At 40.9% G+C, this 23,448-nt stretch overlaps 1 protein-coding gene across 6 annotated transcripts in view; it reads left to right on the top strand.

Annotated features, from left to right (window-relative positions):
• Positions 1-13,324, top strand: part of MACROH2A1 (macroH2A.1 histone) — a 46,342-nt gene extending 33,018 nt beyond the window's left edge. For 4 of the 6 annotated variants that reach the window (XM_082063987.1, XM_082063989.1, XM_082063988.1 and 1 more), the window contains 3 exons: positions 4,711-4,800; positions 7,919-8,093; positions 12,590-13,324. In XM_082063987.1, coding sequence (XP_081920113.1) covers positions 4,711-4,800; positions 7,919-8,093; positions 12,590-12,755 — 431 coding nt within the window. In that variant the 3' untranslated portion in view covers positions 12,756-13,324. Of the gene's footprint in view, positions 1-810; positions 902-4,710; positions 4,801-7,918; positions 8,094-12,589 lie in introns of all 6 variants that reach the window. The other 2 variants (XM_082063991.1, XM_082063992.1) reach the window with 1 other exon arrangement.
• The last annotated feature ends 10,124 nt before the right edge of the window (positions 13,325-23,448 follow it).

Genomic DNA, 23,448 nt, shown 5'->3' on the forward strand with positions numbered 1-23,448 from the left:
ATGTACTGCCTTCCTTTCTTATTTGATTATACCTGCTGCTGTCTTTTTTTAGAACTTCCTTAATGGATTACAACCCATAATTCCTCTACTACTGCATTTCCTATGGGAATGTACATATGTAATTTAATAAGAAAAATATTTAAGAAGGCTAATTTTTAAATCAGCCTTTATCTGAAATATGTATATTTGTACGTCTCAGTCATTCCAACACATAATTAGCAAATATGCTGTATCTTTAAAATGTAAGATCGATCATTTAAATTTTTAAAAGCAAATTCATTACAACCCTGCCTGCAAATACATGGTGTCCTCCATATGAAGGAGACTGTCGTTTTTCAAAACAAAATGGTGAGTCGCTCACTATACATACAAAGATTAGTGCCTGTCAGCTTATTGATGCTGACAAAATGGAGAAACTAGTTATTTTGTTTGGCTTGATGATCCTGAATTTCTTTGTTTAAACAGATTCCATATTTTAGTGTCATGCTCTGTGGGGAACTGGTTGTTCTAGGTTTCTGCAAAGTGAAATGGGGTATTAGCTGATTTTAAAACTTTGGAAATGATCTCGTGTGATTGCTCTGACTTGTCATTTTAACATTTATTTGATCATGTCATACTCAAGATTCCTCCTCCTGTTCCCTACACCCCTTTCTCTACACACACCTGCACACACACCTCAGCATACTCCTTTGGCGCAAGGTTTGGAGATGTAAAGGTAGGAAAATATGGACGTTGGTACATGTGTAAATGTAGAGCCTGTGCTGGGTCTCTGTCCAACGTGGTTGATATACATCTGTTTACCTGTTGTAGTTGCAAGTTGTACAGGCTGACATTGCCACGATCGACAGTGATGCTGTCGTTCACCCGACAAACTCTGACATCTACACCGGTGGTGAAGTAGGTAATGGCAAGTTCAGTGCTGCGGAGTTTGTATGTGTGTGCATGGTCAATCAGCAGCCACAAGCTTGTTGTAGCTATGCAGATTTGCATTCATTTCTCACTTCCAGCAGTCCTGACTGATAATAAAAAGAAATGCATAATTGCAAACTCAGTTGGCATTTCTGATCTTTATCACCAAATCAGACTTTCAGAAGTAACAACAGAACGCACCGCCAAAATTTGAAGTGCAGGAACAGTACGTTCAATGCAGGCGTGTGACCCAGGAAAAAGAATTACGGCATTGTTTGTTTGACATGTTAAATGCCTGTTTTGAATATGATTTGAGTCTTGATCTTAAGACTTACGACCAGTTCCAGTTCACCCTTTCCATGCCAAGTTTCAGATGTTCACATCTGACATGCTGGATCTAGCCTATCTGTATTTTATGAACTCCTGAGATTGGTTAGTTCATTTACGTTTTACCTATGGACCAATTACCGTTGTAGCCATGTTCAATGGTCCCAGAAGCACGTGGCTAGTGACATTACAGGCATTTTTCAGGTGGTCAGTCATCTAAGCTACACTGATGAGAGAACACACAGTAGAAAACATAACAGACATCTTAATTCAGTATCTTAAATGTCCCTTGAGTATCTTAGTTGTATCCCTCTCTGTGTACAGTATTTTGAAGGGTTTTGTAAAAGGGTAGCAGTACTTTAACTGAACTGCCTTGGTAATTTGAGAAGGCAACTCAGAATTTGGGCTGAATACAGAAGTCACTGGTAAGGGTGAGGACCCCCCACACTTAAAAAAAGAAAACACGTGATCCCAGCCTCTCACCTGAACCCCCTCTTTGCTGTGTGGGTGGAGTCCCTGCAGGCCTGAGGTCCTGTTCCAGTGCTGGTTTGGAGGGACGTGTCCTGCTGCAGAGCTGGGTGTTATACAACACCTGCTTTTTCTGAACAGACTACTTGCTGAGTAATGTGTGGGCAAATGCAGCTCTGCATAGCCTGCCAGGAGCAGCTGGGACTTGGCTGGCTCAATGTTATGCAGAGACATTAAAATAAAAATGCCCTAATACCCTGTATCTGAAGAATATGCTTTTAAAGTCTTTCAGACCCATTTAGCTGATGTGCTTGCTCCTACCCTTTGACAAAGAAATGCTTTCCTACCCTACAAAGAAAACTGTCTCTCAAAGCTGCACTGCTCATTCCTTAGTGTAGGTTCCTGTTGCCTCTGACTGCTGTAAGAAAGAATAGAAGTGCACAAATGCTTAGCTTCCAATGATTAACTTTTACCCATCTAAATTATTTATTTATTTATTTATTTATTATTTTTGTTGTTTTTTTCCCTAACAATTTAAATGTACTGGGGGTTATCCTGAGACTTTTAGAGCCTAAATTTCTGCTAACGCTGTTTTCAACACTGATACCAATGCCTGCTTGGAAAGCATGAGATAATAATGATCTTATTCTCATGGGAGTGACACATATTTATGCCTGTGAGCAAATAAGCTACTAACCTTGAAGCTGTGAAGCCAGACTTCCATCAAGAAACTTGCCAATGTAGTGGAAAATAGTTAAATACAGTATGTCCTTTCCCAGATGAAGCTAATTTACAACAGAGGTCTGAAATACGATTTTGATATAAACCCTCACTATTAATCAGACAGAATAGCATAATTGAGGAGTAAATGCAGAAAGCCTCACTGATTCCTAGCAAATACTACTTTTGCTCTTCTTTGTACTGGATCTGCAGGAAGAGAGCTCAGTGAAATAAACTGACAGGGTTGTTCATTGCTTTTAATTATAAATTAATTCCCAGTAGAAGGAAAAAGAGATCCTTCTGGATTGAATTAAACCAAACTAGGCTAAATTCCATTAAATGTACAACAGCTTTGCAATGGCAAAGAAATGACCTACTTAATAGATCTTTTCTGTTCCTCGATTCTGCACAAGGCTTAATTATGTTTCCCCTTGAAACAAGAGAAATTAAGGATTATGAATGTCATGGGTTTTAGGACTGATCTGAGTTTATGGACTGGAGGAGAATATAACTGGAATATATACAAATATAAATAGGAATGATATAGAAATACATACAACAAGACTAGAACTAGAGTGGAAGACTGTTTGTCTTCTTCCCCATCCCTGCTCTGTCAGTGATGTTTGTATGACCTGGTGTCTGGCAGCTCATTTCCAGGCACCTCCATTCTGGGCTGGATCTCCCTTCCCAGTACACTCTCCAAGGACTATTTATTTGCTGCTAGAAATAAATTCATCGCTGTCTTTTCTAAGAGAGTGGTAAGATGGTGCTTTCCACTCAGTTCCCCAGGAATAGGTAACTTTGAGTTTCAGAAAATTCGTAGTGAGGAGTTTGTCTGAATAAACTTACACTGAAGTATTTATATAAGAAAGCTCAAATGAGCACAAAGAACAAATTACAGTCTGACCTTGCAATCCAGCTTTTGGCCAACACTCATTGTGAATTCGTTATGAAAAAGGCAAAAGAAAAGGCATGCATTGTTTAATTATCCTCAGCTTTTGTACTCCAAAAGCAATGGACTGCCAATGGCAGAATAGAGGCAGGGTCAGAGAGCCAGTATTTGAGTGAACAAACAAATGCATTGTTTTCAACTTCTAATTTTACTTTTGGAAGAAATGTAGCAATGGTGTCAAAGCAAAAGCATCTTGCAGTCCTCTTAGTTCTTAGAGCTATAACCCCATTTAGTCAACTGAATCTTGGAGGAGGGGTTCTGCTTCCTTGAGCGTATAGTATGTGCACTTCCATCAGAAAATGTGGTTTTTCTTTCTTCATCAGTGAAAGTAAAGGGTTTCACCAAATAAATGTCTATATCTTTAGAGATCCTAGTTCTGAATTATTGGAAATCAGTTTTCAAAGTAATCTCTCAAATCAGAGCCTTTATGATATCACTGCTTTGTACTTATCTACCTTTATAATTAATATGCACAGTGCAAAATTATGTGGGATGCTTATGTAGTTAGGAAAATGCTTTCTTGGGCCATTTTTTTTAAGTTAATATTTACAACTAGAGCTGCAAAATAAGATCTAAACCATTTAGTGATGGACTGCCTTTGTAAACAGCATACCTTTTGGTTGCCCTGACACGCTGCACAGCTCTTCTCCTCCCAGAATGATTTTGTCCAGCTCCTTAGCTGTAGTATAGAGAAGTTCATTGGAGGAATATGTTCCTTAGAGATTCTCCTGATTTCTGAGGCTCTTCCTCTTGGTTAAAGGTGGCTCAACAAGCTGGGCAGTTACCAAGTAAAGCAGCCCGCTGCACTCACGAGACTGTTTCATTCCTGGTGCCACCTGTTGGGGTCAGGGACCAAGATCAGGTGAGTTTCAAATTCTTATTGTGGCAAATGGCTCTTTAAAAGAATTTGTAAGAGAGAGGGGAAATGAATCTTAGGGGAAGGAATTATGAACCTTCAGCCACTCTTGAGCTAGCACATTCTTCTGGAACATGTCACACTAACAGATGCTCGTGCTAAGGAAGGAGGTAGGGATGTCACATCAGGTGTTTTGTCTTTAAAATTGGATTCTGAGAATGTGAACAAGGGATGTGAGGTTTTTGGGTTGTTAGGGTTGTCTTTTGTTTTGGTTTCTTTTTCTTTTTGTTGTTGTTGTTGTTGTTTTTAATGACTAGCTAATTCTGAAGTCCCAAAAGGTTTAGATCTTACTTTGCAGTCCCCAAAAAAATGTTTGGGCAGAAAACTCTAGAATGACGTAATAAAAAAATAACGATTAATCACATGTTTGCTGTGGAAACCTGGGATCAGAGGAGTAAGCTAACGATTCTCTGTTCAGGGAGCACTTTGGAAAAGAAAGGCGGCAAGGAGTTTGTGGAAGCTGTCATTGAGCTTCGGAAAAAGAACGGGCCGTTGGACGTAGCTGGAGGTGAGGTTCTGCGCTTCGGGAACCTGCAAATGAAAACTCTGCGGGCACCGGCTTCGCTGCCTGCCGGGTCTTCGTTGTGGTCAGGAGGCTGAAATCCTTCTGGTACAACACTTGGGTTCTTGTCACGTCTCCAGACAACTCTTACAGGTTACATGATATTTGTGTTCTCCAAAGTTAAAATACACACGTTGCATCTTAAGTAACCTTTACCAAAGCATCTAGGAAATGGTGTAATGATGTGGTGTTACAAGTACCAGCAGGCTGTGCATGGGTACATGCACACACAGCAAATGTTGATTATTAAGGGCACAGTTCAGAAAAGCAATAAATTAGATGCTTATTTTTCAGAACAGTTGAGCCCAACTCTGTTAAACATCTGCTTTGCTGAAGTGCCACTGACTTTCACTGAACTTAAGAATGTGCTTAAAGTTAAGCATCTGCTTGGGTACTTTGTTTAATCAGTGCCAAAATCATCACTATAAAAGCTTATGACTTTTTGGTGCCTAGTTATCAAAATTTATGTAATATCTGAGAAAAATCTACTATATGAGTAATAAAGTTTGGTAATGGCAATATATAATTTTACACCATCTGTGAAATTGCTGATGCATGTTGTTCATATAGAAGGCTGATTCTGCCATCTGTGTTTATGCTATAAAAATAAATACAGTGTGCACAGTTTTGTAAACGAATTCTGACTGAAGCTGAAAGGGAGATAGAAACCTTCAGCTCTGACAGGAAAAATTTCAGCTGTTTACTTTTGGTACTTAATATGTTGGTTTTTTTCCTTTTAATAAGTTTTTCTTGGAGTTCTTGTTCTGCAAGAATATGTGTAATAATTCCTTTTACCTTCTCACTTCTGTACCGTATTCTGTATCAGAACAAACTGCTCACAAATCGGTTACAAGTTGGAGAGAAAAGATTTCTTTTCCCAGCCATCCGTGTACCCCTCGGGTCTGGGGGTCCGGGGGGAGCTCTAGAGGACACCGGCAGAAACTGCTTGTCAGGGACTTTTTGGAGAACTCTAGAGAAAACTGAGGCACCTCGATTTCTCAGTCACACGGATATCCAGTTTTCGGATTTCTCAGTTATATGGATATCCCTTTAATCTACCAATAACCAGGATCCATACCCGGATTATAATTGTAACTAGCACAGGATATAGCCACGGTTCCCTCTTTTCTCCAGCAAAAGCGGAACACTCCCCTTGCAGAGCATTTGCATTTGAAGTAAGGGACAACTGCTCTTAGTAATTAACAGTTGTCCTCAACAGAATTCTAATAAGTTAATTAATGGCTACCCTAGAAAACACTCCCTGAGAAATATTAAAGTTGGTGATGCATATCGATACAGTATTTTATTATTTCAGGACAATTATATTATCCACATTTCACATCTGACTAGAGATATGTCAGCTGCTTTTAATAGATTTTTCTTGGATTTATGATGTATTATGAATCTGCCAACATTTTAGGTGCACATTATGACAAATTAGCATTGACTAACACTGAGGCTATTCAACATGTTGAGAATCTACAAACTCATAAGAATATAAATGCTTGTACTTCCATAGTCCTTCAAAATGGACCCTTCTGATTAACCTCTGGTCAGAACGCCACATGACAAAGTCTGTTTTCTCTTTCCTGCAGCAGCTACAGGATAGTATCCATATGTGATGACTGTGCTCCAATAGTTATTTCTACTACACTTAAATAAGAAAATGTCTCATAAACATTCCAGAATGGAGTAGGGGATTTCTGGCCTTTGTGCACCTTCACAAACCTGGCTTTTTATTAAAAAAAAAAAAGAAAAAAAGGGTATTTTTGTCATCGTTTTGGAGATGTAAGCTGCCATTTTATACCTACACTTTTGTGGCCACGTATGATCAGTGTGTGTGTTAAGGAGCTTGACTCCTTCTGAAGGTTCAGGGTGTGCTCTTCAGAGATTTCAACTAGGTGTTTTTCTTCCCTCAGTTTGTGATTAGGATTGGAATCTTTTCCTTGCCCTTCCTTTTTTATTTATATATTTATTTCTTTTTTAAACAAGCCAAAGTTACAGGCGTTTAATGGCAACCACAGACTTGTGAGTTCAGAAGTGACCGTGATCCTTTTGTCCTGTTTTCTGGCAGGCAGGGCACAGTCTGTTCTTGCTCTGTGAGGGGCTGTGGTGAACCCAGACTCTGTTCTCCTGCTGAGAGAACACCCCTGTGCTGCATCTTTAGTCCCCACACATCTGTGGTAGTATTGTGGTGATCATATAGGATTAACATACTAACAATTCTTCTTTGTTTCTTTGTAAATACAAGGCCTTGCCCATTTGTATATAAACAATGTGAATCAAGCGTTGTAAATATATAAATGCATCCTCTCCAACTGTCTGTCGAGAATGTGATGAAAGAGATAAAGTAGAACCAGCATTGTTTAAGTGGTCTTGGATGACCCATACACAAAAAAAAGCTTGGATAAGATCAGGCCCAAAGTCTTGAAGCCATGCAAAATGTTTTCTTTACAGTTACTCAGAAACAAATCCAGAACTAAAGCAAGAATCTTAATTCATCTCTTTTCTAGCCTTCCTTAACAGTTTGCAGAGCACTAGTAGCTCTGGACTCATCCGGTTTGGGGGCTGCAGTATGATCAGGAGGTGTCTGAACAAACTGTATTGAGCATGAGTAGCTGAAGGTCACACAGGTGGTAACTGTGTGACTGTTTAGCATCCTGATACTTACTGGAGCTCTGAAGTAAACTGAACCAAAGCAAGATCATCCCCTGAACGGTTTACATTCTAACAGATTTGCCCTTCTCTTTACATATTACAGAAGTTTGCACAGTCCCCGATATAAATGTGTTTCCTTTGATGTCGGCCATGAATTCTTGCTGTCTCTAAAATAAGCTCGATTATAGCTATTATTTATAAATTACCACAGTAAAGTGCAGCTGGAAATGTAAAATACAAAGTCTATGTAATCATGTTGTTATATTTTAAGGCTCTGTGATTTGTAATGTAAAACATTCAGAGGGTCTAAAGGAATGTCTGTCAATTGTTTGCTAATTTAATCATATGTGCACTCTTAATCCTAAGGAGAAGAAAGTAATAGTGTTTCACTTTCGGTTCTTACTAGCTGTTGTCAGTGCTGGCCACGGATTGCCTGCGAAATTTGTGATCCACTGTAATAGCCCAGGTTGGGGCTCAGACAAATGTGAGGAGCTGCTGGAAAAGACGGTGAAGAACTGCTTGGCTCTGGCTGATGAAAAGAAGCTGAAATCAATTGCATTTCCTTCAATTGGTAGTGGCAGGTAAGGCTGTTACACAAACCCCATGCCAAATAGGTCACATTTTCTTAGTGCCATTTCCTGTGATCCAGTTCCTTCTCATGCACAAAACCCATTGCTACAATGCTGACTTTATTCTTGTATGTTCAGATCAGTTCCCTGAATGAAATGTTTCTTCTAGGTTCCTTCAAGCTCTACACAGAGCCTGCAGTGCTTTCCTGAATACTACTTCAACTTTTTGGCAGGTCTAGTAGTGATCTCTGCAGAATCTTAAAGCACACAAATAGGTTAAAGAGCATAAAATGAACTTTTCAAGATGATACTAAAAGACTTCAGGTTGTCGATTTTTTCATATAAATTGGAGATGTGGAGGAGAACATGAAGAAAAGAGATCTATTATACCTAATTTTAGTGCATAATTAAACTTACTGAACACATGTCTTAGGAGGACCAGAAGACATGGCTTAGCATTTGTTTAAGCAGGAAACCTGAAATGCCTTGATACTCAGGATTTGCAGAGTCACTTCAAGCTTTCACCCAAAACTGTAAGCTGAATTCCATGCAGTTTACATCATAGGATTTTTTCAGGGAAAAAAAAAAGGCTTTAGAAACTTTTACTTTCGAAAAACTTGGCAAAAGTCTAAAGTTAAGGTCCTTTGACTTTGTACAGGATGCTCAGTGCCTTTGAAAGTTGGATCATGGTCTTAAGAGCCTAAATATGGACTACAGATTTAGTCTGACACTCTTGGGTCTGAGATGGGAAGGCAGGTTTGGAACACTTGGCCCGTAATGATGGCTCAGTGTGAAGACCAAGGGCCAAATCTAGTCTGGATGACACAGTTGTGTATTTAACCCTGAACAACTGCTCCTTTTGAATTTGCCATGAAAGAAGTTGGCTGATGCACAGGAGGAATATTCTTCCCATTGTGCTGTGTTGCAACACTAGATGAATTCCTGCATGTTCTGGGGGTTAGGACAGGAAGGGCTATTTGAGCTTTTGGGTGAAAAAATAAAAAGAAGTTTCACCAGGATCATAAATTTAAGTCACTTGCATCAGACAAAGCTCCAAATAAGGTTAATTTGCATGGGTGTCATTTTAAGGAGGTAATATGAGCAAATTGTGTTGTGGAATGGTAGAGAAATACAGTAAAGGGTTTGTATTAACGTGTTGAATTAGCTGTCAGGTTCACGGGCTAGTCAGTACAAAGCAAAACTCTGAATTGCTCTTTGGAGAAACCGTATTTCTCCACAGACTGTAGAGCTGGTTATGTAGGTGCCTAAAGTGAGACTATAAAGTATCTTCCACAGAGCCCTTTCTTTTTGGGATAGCTCCCAGCAAAGCAGCATTCCCAATGTGAAGAACCATTTCCAACCCTTGTTGCGAAGTAGTGGATTGGTAGTGGAAGATGATGAGACCTAGAATAATCATGAGATTTGCATTCTGTTATGAAATCTGGTTACTGACAGGCAAGATCTGTGGCTAAGTCCTCAGCTTGGCGTATGAATGTCATTCTCACTCAAAGCAGTTCAAGTGGTACATTTGAAAGATGGAGAGGGATCAACAGGCCTTGAGAAGTAATGAGGTTGTATATTTTCCCTTTTTCTCCTAATTAGAGATATTCAAGCATAAATTACTTTTGGAGAGAACAGAATATATTCTGACAGTACTCTACTTTTTTTTTATGAAGTCAGAAGCGTTAAAAAAATAAAAGTAAAGCTTTTAAAGACAACAAATGCCAAAGACACCACATGTATGCAGCTGTTCTAGTACAGACATCTGTCAAGCAGACATCACCCAATAAACCCACATAAACAGTTTTATTCTCTTTTATAGTTGAGGAATGGGATTACATGAAGGCAGTTCAAATAAATCACGGACGAAAATAAAATAGCATATTTGTAGCATTCAGTGGGCCAGATGCTCAGCTACAGCCAACTTGTGGAAAGCAGAAGTTGGGTGCTGTACAAAGGTAGCCTGGAGTTCAGTCTGGTAGAGCCAGCAGGAGAACAGGGAAAGGGGAGTTAGGAATTGAACATAAAATAATCCCGGGAGTAGGGATCTCATTCTGAGGCTCAGACTTTGATCTGAATTGACACTAACTTGGCTAAAGTCTCAAACTGGCTTTTCACAAGAGTTTAATTCAGACCAGTAGATCAATGCAAGAGGCTTCTGTGTCTTGCAGCCCACACGTGGCCACTGGGTCAGCAGCTTCTGATTTTTTACTTTTTCTTCTGGGAGAGTGGTCCTAATCAATTTACTTTAATTGGCTTCCTGTGTGTGTGCCTCCTTCTGACCAGGCTGCTCTTCTTCCCTTTGCCCTGGTGTGACCACCTTGCTGGAACACTACTGAAGTGGAAGTTGTCTGACTTCAGAATCCCCTGTGAGCAATTCAGCAGTGGTGTGTACCCTCATTTTGATGCTGACCTGCATGACAATTCCTGCTCAGGAGCAAAATTCCTCAAAGATCTGTTCAATTATGTGCCAGAATGCAGCATTCATAAGTAACTAGCAAGTGATCAGAGGTGGAGGGATGCTGAGTCTCGGTCGTTTTCACTGTGTTAGCTGACAGTAGGAAGTCGCTCCTGTATCAAAACTGTGCTCTCAGTTGATTAACTTGTCACAGAACTGATTCTCCCTGACCAGCTCATTTGGCTTAGGAAGAGTACAAGTTTTTCTCATAATGCTTTTTCCTTTTTTTCTTCTTGGGTAAAAGAAAAAAAAAAGGGCTTTTTCGGAAAAGAAAGAAACAGCATGAGCTATTTCATGTAATCATTTTTGATATATCACAAGCATTATCTTCAGGCAGTGTGTACAATATCACAGTACAGGCAGCACTACCACGGAGTTGCTCTTGGAGTATAGTTTATGGTAAGGTAATGTGCAGTAAGTGGGCCGTGACACAGGCAGTTGCCTTTCTCATTTTGTGTCTTACCACATGTAATGAGAACAGCAGCATTTCATTACCAGAGTTTGGTGCTTCAGTGAGCAAATGCTATGTGATGTTGCACCTCTTAGTGCCAGAGGTGAATTTAGCCCAGCTTCCTCAAATTGCTGAGGACACTCCTGAGGAACTCTGCTATCTGTAATCTGTAAATTATTAGTAGTATTAATAGGATGCAGTTTATAACCAAGAGTACTGACCATCGTATGTAAGTGCATGGCAGGCAACCAGGTGATGTTCAGCAGGGTTGTTCAAGCTCTGTATGGGTCCTACTTGTAACACTGATCGTGTTCTTCGGCCCTCGCTGCGGCTCAGGGAGTGCACGGACTTGGGCCAGGGCGAAACCGCAGCCTGGGTGGGTAGAGGTACTTAGTGAGTAATACAGTAGCAAAGCTTAGGCCACATCCACACTAGTTACCAGGTGTAATTTCAGAAGTTTGCCATGACCTGTAAAACTCACAGTTTGGGTCATGGCTTTGTTCAGACCATTGTGCTTGACCTGTTTTAAGATTAGATGAAACTTTCAGACAAGGACTGTTAGATAAAAATGTGGAAAAGAAGGGTAAGAGGGGTTCCCGGATTAGGCACTGAGCTTTGAAATTCAGTCATGAAGAGAAAGTAGCAAGGTTTGTTCTGTTTGTCTGTGGCTTCTTCAGAAGGAGGCAGGAGCCTCTTTAGGCATTGCTAGAGGAGCAGAAAGGCCTCTGGTTTTTAAATCTCTCTGGTTGATACCAAGCAGGTGTCTTACAAGGTATTTTTCTTAGGACTATACTTCCATTGAATCAGCCTTTAATTAAAAAGGGTCTAAGGAGTGTTGCAAGTGTTGCTGAGGTTGGCTTAGAAGAGCCATTGTGTCCCTCAAGTCTGTCCTTAGACCTGACACAGCTCCTTGGGCTTCCCAAACCCAGTGGGCTTAGACTGACCCCATCTGGACAAGGCTCGTGGTGACCCAGGTGACCCTCAGCACACATCACTTTTACCACATCCGCGATGGGAAGGGGGCTGCCAGTGCTGTTCCTCACTACCAAACCACTACAACTCATACTCTTCAGTCTGCAGCAAGGCTGGACGAGTAACTTTTAAAATGTTGTGCTATATTATTAACCAGTAATAGCGGTAAAACCATTTTGTGTTTTTTCATGCTTCACTTTCTATATCAAGTTCTCTATCCCTTTTTAATTTTCTTTAATGGTTGGTTTGATTTCAGGACAGGTTGGACTCTGCAACTCTTAACATAAATGCTGCTTTCCTGAACACTTTAGGCTGACTGGCTATTGGTTTATTCTCTGTTAAATGAGAATAATTGACCCATCAGATACTGTAAGGTTCAAGCCATTAATGTGTGTGGACTCTGTGTTTATATTTTTGGAATGTTTTTCTTCTGTTTGAACATTTGAAGTCTTGCCTAAACAAACAAGTTTGTATTTTCTGGTTCAGACTGTAAACGCTGGCTTTGTAGCTCTATTTACCGTGCTGTGGTAGAGAAAAAAGACTGAGCGTTCCCTGCAAGGTCGGATTGTCAAAAGCTTGTTCAACAAGTCTTGATTTTCTTTCCTTTTATTTTTTTGCCTCTCCTAGAAATGGCTTCCCAAAGCAGACAGCCGCTCAGCTCATCCTGAAAGCCATCTCCAGCTATTTTGTGTCAACAATGTCCTCTTCAATCAAGACAGTGTACTTCGTGCTCTTTGACAGCGAGAGTATAGGGATCTACGTGCAGGAAATGGCCAAACTTGATGCCAACTAAGCCCAGAAAGCTGCAGTACCAGCCCTCTCTTCTACCCATTGTCCTCCCCCCATCCTTAACTCATTGTGAAGCAGAGCATCCCTTGTTTTAAATTTTGCTCATCTAGGGGAATAAAGGGTGGGGTTTTTGTTGTTTCTTTGTTTTGAGGATTTTTGTTTGTTTTGTTTTTACTTTCTAAAATGTTTTATGTTGGCACTGATAGTTGGCATTACTGCTGTTAATGCACTGTATACCAGGCATTGTCTGAACTTAGTGTAATCTAGGAGATTTTATAGTTTTATTTTAATGAAGTATGAATTGAAGCAGAAAGCCGTTAGGAGTATGTAGTCTTCTACTTGTGAAAGAAACAGGCCAACCCTATTTTGTAACTGTGTTGTGGTGCTTTTATCAATACATCAAGTGGCGTTCCTTTCATTTTTTTAAAAGAACAGATGCTATAAACCTAATTTGTGTTTGTTTATTGTCTTATTGATAAATCTGGAAGAAAACATACAGAAACCCTGTTGTCCTTAATTATATTTACAATTTTGAAACTGTGTGAATTGATTTAGTAAAATGTTTGAACTGTTGGTGTACTTGAATTAATTTTTCCCTTAAGCCCTCATTTACTAAATTCTTAGAAGTTAGCCATGAGAATGCTGGTAAAACACCAGGTCTGAACCAGGGGCCTGGAAGCTCGTTTGGAGAAGTTGGGGCTCTTACCTGCACCAGCTGGACTGTGTGTGCCAGGTGACACGTGGTCACATCTTTTCCTGGTGACCATTCTGTCTTCCCAGTTGGTGCTTCACAGATTCCTGTTCTGAATCTGACTTACTTGCCTGTTAAGTTTGGGGAGGTTGAAGCCTCTTAGATCAAGCAAGGCCTAGAATTTTTTGAAGGAGTTCCAGTCATTTCATATCGGCCTGTTTGAAGCCATTTTGTATTTTTTCCAAATATTTATGAGCCCTGTTTGTATTGGTTGCTGTATCATTTGCACAGCTGAATTCCATACCAACATAAACCTTTGCAGAAGCCACTTGTTTTTGTACTTTAAGGAAGAAGAGGTTACACATTCAAAAGCAGTTACATATGAATGCTTGCTCGAAGAGGAAGCTTTTCCTTTGAAGGCTGTAACCTTCTCTGGAGGAAGCAGGCATGTGTTTGCCATCACTGTGGAAAACTTCATTTGCTGATGAAAGAATGCTTCAGATCTGTGCTAGATTTATCTAGAGCCATGAATGAGCCAAATCTGACTGACTTTTCAGTGAGCCCAGGAATACCAAATATTAAAAATGCGTAGCTCAAGCTCTTGCAAGAGTTTGGTGTTTTGTGTAGAAGTCCAGATACTTGTGGCTTTTACAGGTGGGCTGCTCTAGAGGAACAACAGCAGCAACAAAAGATGACAAAATTTAAAGTAAGTGTTATCCTGCATAAAAGTAGGAAAGAGTACTATGGGCTCAAACTTCACATTTTTAAATGGCCAAAATGCATCTGGTGTCATTCTTCAAAGGCAGCAGTTCAAGTGGCAGTAAATGAAATAAGGTGCAGCACTTCAGTGTTTAATTGTGAAAGGTGTGTTACTGCAGTCGCATTGATTCTTCAAGAAAAATGAAACTGCACTTTCCACAAATTTCACTAGGTGTCACTAAAAGGATTGAAAAACAACGCACAGATGAGTAGGTACCTGAGGAAACGCTTGGTGAGAGAAGGGCCCAAATTTTCTCAGCACAGAAGGGGATTTTTAACACAGAAGGAATGCACACATCAAAATGAGTGTACAGATCACAGCTTTCTGCACTTTTTGCACTGTAGACTCTACACTGTAGACTGTACACTGTATAAAGTCTCACTTTTCTAGAGTCTCGAAATTCTAGTGTCAGCAACAGAAAACAAAAATAATGTGTTTGTCCACAAGTATTTTCAAAGTAGTGAAAAGCACAGCCTCCAACTGCATTTAATAAATCAGTATTTTACACTTACACTATGGTGGGAGGGCTTTGTGTCTTTCAACAGTTATCAGGGATTTTTATCACTGTCCTGAGCAGGGGACATGCTCTGCTTTCCATGGCAGGCAGGGCCACAGTCCCAGAGCTGTCACAAAGTCTCTTCTCATTCCAGCTTGTCACTATGGACTATGTTTTGCTCCTGTGCAAAACCGTTCAGTATGGAATCTGGTCTCCCAAGGGCATCGCTGTATTCTCCTTCTGTACCAGTTCCAGAGCATCCTCTCCATTATTATTCATTCAAAAATCCCTTAAACCCTCAGCATGTCCAAAGAAAACAACAAATCTGCTACTTTGACCCATCCTGTTCTGCATGTGACCCTGAGTCCGCCGGTCCCCGCTGACTCACAGCCAGGTGAGTCTGTCCAGAGGAGGGTGAGCCCATCTCTGACATGGTCCTGCCTGCTGGTCCATGTTCTCCCACCTCCCGCAGCCCCGGGAACGCTGCTCTGAGGTCCAGAGATCCAGCAGGCTCTGTCAGGATAACCTGAGGTCCCAGCACAAGCTTGACCTCAGCCACATGGGGCAGCCCGAGCAGATTATGGCACGCAGTCAAGAACCTAAAAAGTAACATATCAGGTTACACACATAAGAAGAAAAACAAGACAAGAAATTCCTGCTAACACATCCATTGCAGCCAGGACATGACTTTGGGAATCTCCCTAGCGTTTTGCTTGTTACAGCTGAGTGTGCAAGTACCACTTGCAAAAAAAATTACCACCCTTTGGGAAGGCCATAAGGACACACCAATATTTTACAGCGCTTTACAAAGAGAGGTCTGACATCTGCCGAGAACAGTGGGTTTCCTCGTAATACTCCATTTAGCTGATTATTTCCAGATTATGTTGGATTTCTCTTTGTTACACGTACATTTTCAGAAAAACTGCCTGCAATGAGCATCTTTAAGTGGCAGCATAACCTCAGATGTCAGTTATGAGATGCACAGGATGTCACTTGTCAAGCCCACATTTAGTTGCTCCTACACTGTTTTTCCCCAGGTATTGATTGTTCTTGCCACAGACTAGATTAATTAGGATTCCAGCCATCTATTCAACGATATCTCTGCTACAAATTGAGTGGGCGTTGCAAAGGCTCTCTCTAAACTATCCCATTGCAGAAATCCAGTGTGCAGCACGGTAATGAACGCATTGATGGGACAGCATCAGAACATCTGCTCTCCAGAGATTTGTCATGAACAAATGCTTCCATGTACAAGATTTCATCATAATTATAAAAAGTCATTCACGGGCTCATTAGGAGCAGCATCAACATAATTATAAGCATAATATGAAAATATAAAAAGATGAGTATTAACAGCTAGATAGATGAGCTTGTAATCGTTCAGCCTCCAAACGTACTAAGGAGTCATCAGTAGAACAGCTGTGTTTGTCCGAGTGTGAGGAAGGCTGGAATCAGATTCATTGGGTGTGAGCAAAGCACTTTTAGAAATGCCTTTTTTTTTTAGTAAAAAGAGGCATTGGGAACCTTTCTATTCGTAAACTCCAAAAACCAGAGTACATCCATCCTATAACCTGAGATATTAAGAACTCAGAGAAAGTTCTCCAAAAGGGAAAAATCACAAAACAGACAAAACATTAGTACCATACGCAGGCTGTGACTGCATTAGCCAAACAGGCAAAAGTTTGCAGAAAAAAAAAAAGCTTCAGTTTCCCGGCATTCATTAGCACCAAGTTTTTGTGAGCTCCCTTCCCCTTGATCCCAGCTCAAACAGGGTTTCCTAGCCTGCAAAATGACGTTGACAGGAGGTGCAGGTGCCTGGGTGCTTGAAGATCAGGTCTGTAGCCTGTGGTAACTAGTCACATACTCTGCTCTACAATGGGTTTCCAGAGGACAGTAATGCCTGAAGTTGTAGCAGCAACTCAGAGGGAGCAGCATAATTGATAGGCCTGAGGAGCACAGGTAAGTAGAAGGATTGTATTTATATCCCTGGTGTGAAACCCAGCGGGAACCAGGCTATTGCACACTGGCTAAAGTGCTTGAAAATTGCCACCGAGTCCTTTTTGTGTTGAGTTCTTCAGAGATTTAGTTCATTCCTCCATAGAATCCTACTTAATGCCTCCACAACTCATGTTTAACCATTATCACTAGCAACCTGCTCATAAATGCTCCTTCCTTGTCAGATTCCACGAGCAGGAATCAAGGGGCAATGATGCTGCTGTTTCCTAATACAAAGGCAAGAGCGACAACATTTCACAGCGTAGCTTACGAAATCCCAACTCTTTCACACTTTTTCACCAGCCTGGTTAAGGGAAGAAATTTGATATTTTTGTACCTTGAAATGACTAGCCTTCTCAGGCTTAGGAGAATAAATTAAAGTTGAGCCAAAGTATGCCTCAGCTGCAGCGATGGGCAGATTGATTTGCTTTCCATCTGGGAGATTAAATTCCACTGCCAAAAAAATGGCACCAGCATAATTAGCTGTCAGTCAAGCTGCAAAGAGACAGACTATGTGGGATAATTGAAAGCCCTGCAGCTTCTCATTACATACTACAGTAGCCCTATTTGCAAATTCCCACCTTGAGGAGGTTCTCCCAGCAGAGTCAGGATTGTACTTATTCCTCCTGGCACATTCTTCTGAAGTGAAACAGGAGTATCGTGCAGGGATGGATTAATTTTAAGTAACTTTCGCTTAAGCTAAGTTGGTTATAATATATTTGTCAACAGCCCCTGACAGCTTCACTAGGCTTTAATTGCAAGCAAATCCAAACAGCTAGAACAAAATGGTAGGTCTTCAACTCCAGTTATGCCCAGGAGACACCTTTATAGACATAAAAATCACCTCCTGCCTTTTTTCTTTCTTCTCTCTCCATGTGCTATCCCTCCCTTGTGAATTCTCTTATTCAGCAAATTGTAATTCATAACGAGCCAATCAGTATGCGATATTACAAACATGTATGTTTCATAGAGAAATCAATTCTTTTTTTTTCCATGAGGTGTGAGCACACCTCAGTGATTGCTGAGCATACAGGGGAGTTTAGGGGGGACAAGTAGCTCTGATGATCATCAGCCCAAGCCTCACTGAAAGCGGGGGGGGCGGGTCATCTTGGCAATAGGGCAAGAGGTAAAAAAGAGCCTCAAAAGTAAAATACATTACAACTTTCATCCTAAAACCATAGGGAATATGTAAAACAGATTTTTATTCCGAGTGTAACGGGAGCCAGCAGTGAACACAGTTCTTTTAGGGTGACATGTAGTGTTACCGTTCCCCAGTAACTTCCTCACTCACTGAAACAGGAGAATTCGGTGCATCACACTCAGCAATTTGCCAGTTTTTTAGCAAGAAACAATTCCTGCCCGCTCCAGCCGGCCGCCTGGGCCGCCCTTCCCCCAGCCCTGCCCCTCGGATCTCATCTCCTGCACTGGTTGGGTGTTGATGCCCCTGAGGTGGGAGGGGAAGGAGGAGATTTTCTGGGCTTCACCTGCTTTTTGGCAGCTTCAAAGTCCTCCAAACCACAAAAGTTACGGCTTCCCACAGAAGAGGGAGCCAGTGTCCCACCTCCCATATGACTCCAAAACCTCCAAGCTCATAAAGCCCAGCCTAATACACTAATACCTCTTCTTAAACCAGAGCTTTCATTATAAAGTGTAATTTATGTTCACCTTTAAGAGCAACACAAACCTGAGCCCTCTTACAGGCACAGATTTGCCTCTTGCCTCCCTGCAGCACTTCCTCGAAGCTGGGAGTGTTTCCAGACCTGACAGGACTCACTGGTGTGAACTGGGAGCCAAACTGGGAACAGAACAGGTGGTTCATAAACTGAGTAAAGCTGAAGTAACCAGCTTGCTGCTGTGATGTGGTAGAAGACTGGCTGGGTACAAAAGAACATGACAGAAACTGCAGAAAATTGTGTGAAACCATTTCTGATCATTCAGGCTCTATCAGAAATATAAACACACCAACCTACTCCTAATTCTAGGGGGAGTGAGTCAGGATTTAGTATACAGCCAGGTCTCATGCTGGTTTATTCTCATGTATGTTAGGAAAGGGAAAATTGCCCCCCTTGTATGTGCACAATGCCTCTTTATGATTTATTAGACAGTCCTCCTTCTTTGCCTCAATTACTCACTTCAAAAGAGGGTGGAAACGGGACATTCCTAGCCCTAATACTAAATGCATGTAGTCAATAAAAAAAAAGAAAAAGAACTTTGAAAAATGTTTAAAGGGAGGGTGCTTAAGTTATTGCAGCCCTTGGGAGCACTAATGTATGTGCCAACAAGTTACTGTATGTGGCTTTAACATGCTTATTTATTCTGCTGCGCAATAAAACTCTGTCTTAAATAGTGCCAAAACCTGTTTGCCATGGCAACCCCTCATCACACATGTGTTCCAGTAGTACTTACAAGCACCTTCTTAAAGAGAAATACACAGCAGGATGAATGGCTTGTGACCTTCAGGGCATTTTACTAAGTTTTAAGTACCCAAGTAAATATTACTTTGGACTGAAATATTTCTTCCAGGTATTTTTTTGCCTTTTTGAGTAACTCTAAGCAGTGAAGCAAAGCTTGTTCCTTGCTCACTCCTCTCCAAGTGGAGCTCTAATGACTTGGACAAAGCACAGAGCGTGGTTTTTACCTGGCAAGGCTCAGGTGTTGCCAGTTGGCTGGGGAAGCTCAATAAGAATCAGCTGGTCTTCTATAGTTTCAAGTGCACTGCAGCTGTTCCTGCTGTAATTAGTCATCCTTTGTACCGGCACAAGAAAATAGATGTTTTCCCTCCTCCTACCCACACTGAATATTTGCTCAGTCTAGCCACTGGCCTTTAAATCCAAGTGTGCACGTGTCCATAATAAAGCCACATAATGCTAAGGTTGCACTTAGCAGTTCTGCAAGTGCCCAGCCCAGGAAAGAGTTTAATTCTTCATTCTTTTTACACTGCTTTATTACTGCCGTGTCTTAATGAAACTGGAGAGATGAGCTCATTTCCTACAGAATGGGGAGATCCATCCACGATCCTAGCAGCTAATCACATTAAGTGGAGTAGTTACAGGTTTGCCATAACCATCCTCCAACTACAGGATTCCACAGCGTGCAAATCCCCACAGGAAACCAGATTCCCAGGATTGCTCCCGTCTTACTGTCCAACCACAATATCTCCACTAGACACAGCACTGAGTGGAGGAGCAGTTCCACAGCTTCTCCAGATACAAATTCAGTTCAGTTTAATCCTTATGGAAAGGACTCTCCAAACATGACCAGCCTGTCCTGGGCCATATGCTTTCCCTAGAGTTAAAACTCTCACGCACCTAAACCCCTGTCCCAGGCCCTGCTTCAGACTGTGGTGGGAGGGACAGGGCTGGTCCCAGCAAGGCACGAGGGACATGACCAGAAATGGCTGTGGAGACCTCTCCAGCACCCAGGAGAGAAATCCTAGAAAGCACCAAACCCAGTTGTTTTAAAAATAAATATATATAAAACAAGAAAAGAAAACAGTGTATTCTTAATGCTCCATTATTAACGGTGCTCAGTAAGGGATTTTCTGCTTTGCTGGAGCATGTAACAGGCTTAAATAACAATCCCTATCAGAATATAACTTTGTAATTATGCAGAAGTGTTGTTCTTGTAATGACAACATAAATACTCACAAACTGCATTGGTTACACATTTCAGGAAATAGCAGAGATGTCTCTTTAGCTTGCACTTCAATAAAGACCACAAATGCGTCACCTTGACAAACTACTCTCCATTTAAGACTCCAGGCGTTTAATAGTGTTGTCCTGTTGTTTTTAGTGAGGCTTTCGGCTACTGGTTCCTGGCACAATTCCTGAAGCAGTTGTGCCAGGGATGAATCCTGATTTCCCAGCCCTGTGCTACTAGTTAACCCTTTCCAGCCTGCATCATTACCAAATTTCAGCACTACCTCAAGTTCATCCTTGTGATGCTCAGTAAACCTGTAGAAACAAAGTTACCCCAGGGACAGTTTTCAGACATTTCAGTTTTGCTCTTTATCTCCCAAAATAATACCATTCCTGGGGGGGGTGTAAAAAAGACAGATGAAATATCTTTTTTATTTCTTTTTATGGTGACCAACATGGAATATAAACACAGCACTTACATACTTGCAAGTGTGACAGGACATAACTCAAAATTCCAAACGTACAGAAATAAAATGTAATAGCTCTGCACAGTAAATGATTCCTTTGGGTAAGCTGTGACCTGCTTCCGTGCTCTTGCAGCAAATGTGTGGTTTACTATCCCGACAGCGGGATCGATCCTTTCACAGTAAGTGTTGTAAGCAGATCCGTTCCTTGCTGGAGAGCTGACTTTGGATCCACTCCATGCAAGTTAAAATTTGTGCTGAAATGTCCTATTACGAACACTTCTGTCATGTCTTACAGCTTCCTACATCCCAACTAGAAAACATTTTGATATTATACTGGTGTCATCAGTTTAGAAGAATATATAAAGCTAAGTTTATTGAGCTGCAATTCTGCAGTGTATTTGCAAAATTCAGAAAATATGTTAATGTGTTATTTCTCCTAAAAGCAGGCGCTGAAAACACACACTGATCTACTTGTGCATGTGTTTACAATTATTTCTGTACATTACTGTTCCAAATAGCTGTTAGAATTTCCAAGCCAGTGTGTATATGTTTAGTTTTACTCAAATTCCCATAAATGCATAAGAAATCTTTGCTGCCTAGAGACTTCTGAAAATGTAGTTTTAACTGGAATCAAATATCATGAGTGATACCTATAACTGCATCCTACTTGCCTACTCCATTATAACTGGGAGGCATCACAGTATTTTGTGTCATTACATAGTGCTGGAGGCATGAAAACTCTCCAGGCTGATTAGCATCTTAAAATTTCTCACACTAAAGCACCTAATCCATCAGAAAGGACTGTTAGGTCTCGGCTGATCATTCATTTGTCTCATTGAAACCCTATGACTCCATTTTAAGAGCTTTTTTATAGACTCGTATAAAGGAGAAAGTGAACTTTTTAACATGTTTGCACTCCACTAAGTCAATACACATAAAAATAAGTAGAACTGGGGTTCCTGCATGAATATATGGTGCAGAAGTGCTAAGCTGGTAAAGAGATACAGCTACTAGTTAGGCAGGAGATTAACTTTTTGGTTTCCTTTTCTTCACACTAACTTCTTCCTAGAAGCGAGAGTCATCCAGGAATTTGACAACAGGATGAGCTGGATCCCAGACTCTCCAGGCAGATGTTTTGCCCAGTGAATTCATAGGTGCTTTATTTCCCTAAATTGTGCTCTTGGAATAGCCCATGTTACTCTGGTTGTCATTTTGCTGTTGCTTATCTGTCCTTGGAATGTCAGTCCAAAACCAACAGCATTTAACAGGACTCCCACAGCACTGTCATTTCTGTCTTTATAGGACTGTATTGCTCAAGGAAATACCCAACATAAAATAACCAGTAGCCTCTGTCCCAATAAGTTTTATATATAAAATACTTTGCTCCGTCACCATCCTTCCAACACCTATACAAACAGCTGAGAGACAGGAGAGAGAATAAAATCAAGTTCTCTCCACTGGTGTTGAAGACACTTGAACCCCCCCATCTCTGATGGTTGTGAGATGATACAAGAAAATTAGAGGAAGCAAGACAAAGAATCTCAGCAGCTGCAAGATGCAGCAAATGGAGAGGCAGTGTTTTCAAATAGAAACCACCAGCACCAATACAGCTGTCGACTGTGCTTTGCCCAAAAAGCCAATTTTTGTTAAGCCCCATAAAAGCTTCTAAATATGGAACTTTAAAAGCATTTCTGTTTAAAATGAAATTTTAAAATGGCAGAGGTTTATCGAAAGCTAATGTTAAAGCAAGAGTTTTGCCAAGAGAATCACTGAGATGAATACTGTTGTTAATTATCATTTAAAAATCTACATCTACAGCCTTTCAAACACTGACTGAAGTGGTACAATCAGGATCTCCCAGCCAGACAACTACTGAAGTACCATCAGCCAGCCTTTCCCACACGTGATTACCTTCCAAAATGTCCACATCACTTACAAAGTTTAAGAGGTTTAATCCAAAGTTAATGATATTGGTATAGTATCATTGATTGCTCAGTTTGCAGGAACCTGAGTGGTATTTGGGAAGTATGAAAGAAATACAGAAAAGCTCAAAAGGCATCCTGAGGCCACAGAAATCAAGGCAGTTCTTTACTACCTTTAGGTCTGAAGAACATTTTGCTTTTTAAAAATCCAGGGCTGAGCTACACACCGAGAAGGTGGAGACTGAGGGGAGGTGACAGCACAGTCAAGCAATGGATTTGTTAAGAAGCATAATTTGGGCAGGAAAGGCAAAGGGGAAATCTCAGGACTTTAGATCAAGAGCATAATTTGGCCTCGACAAGGACCTGACTTTTGCCAGGGCTGGTTGGAACTGTTCAAGACAAAGTAATTTTGAACTGCAGAAGAACTGGGAAGGAAAGCGGCAACACAGGAACAAACAGTGGAAGGAATGCACAGAGAAATGAAAGAATGAATGAGCAAAAACAGATTAAGAAGAAAAACAGGAAAGTGAGAAAAAAATAAAGGAGGAAAGAAAGACTAGGAGGTGGTATCCAGAGATTCAGAAAGCCCAGTTATATACAGGGGAAAAAAAAACAAAACCACACACCCGCAAATGAAAACCCTCATGTCAGCTAACACAATCAAAGGAAAAGTTGTGACTTGTCCTGGATGGTGTTTTAGCTGAAACTTTCCCAAGCTGTTTTTTTGG

This window comes from Streptopelia decaocto (genome assembly GCF_964273445.1).
Source record: "Streptopelia decaocto genome assembly, chromosome: 12".
In the NCBI taxonomy this organism is placed as follows: domain Eukaryota; kingdom Metazoa; phylum Chordata; class Aves; order Columbiformes; family Columbidae; genus Streptopelia; species Streptopelia decaocto.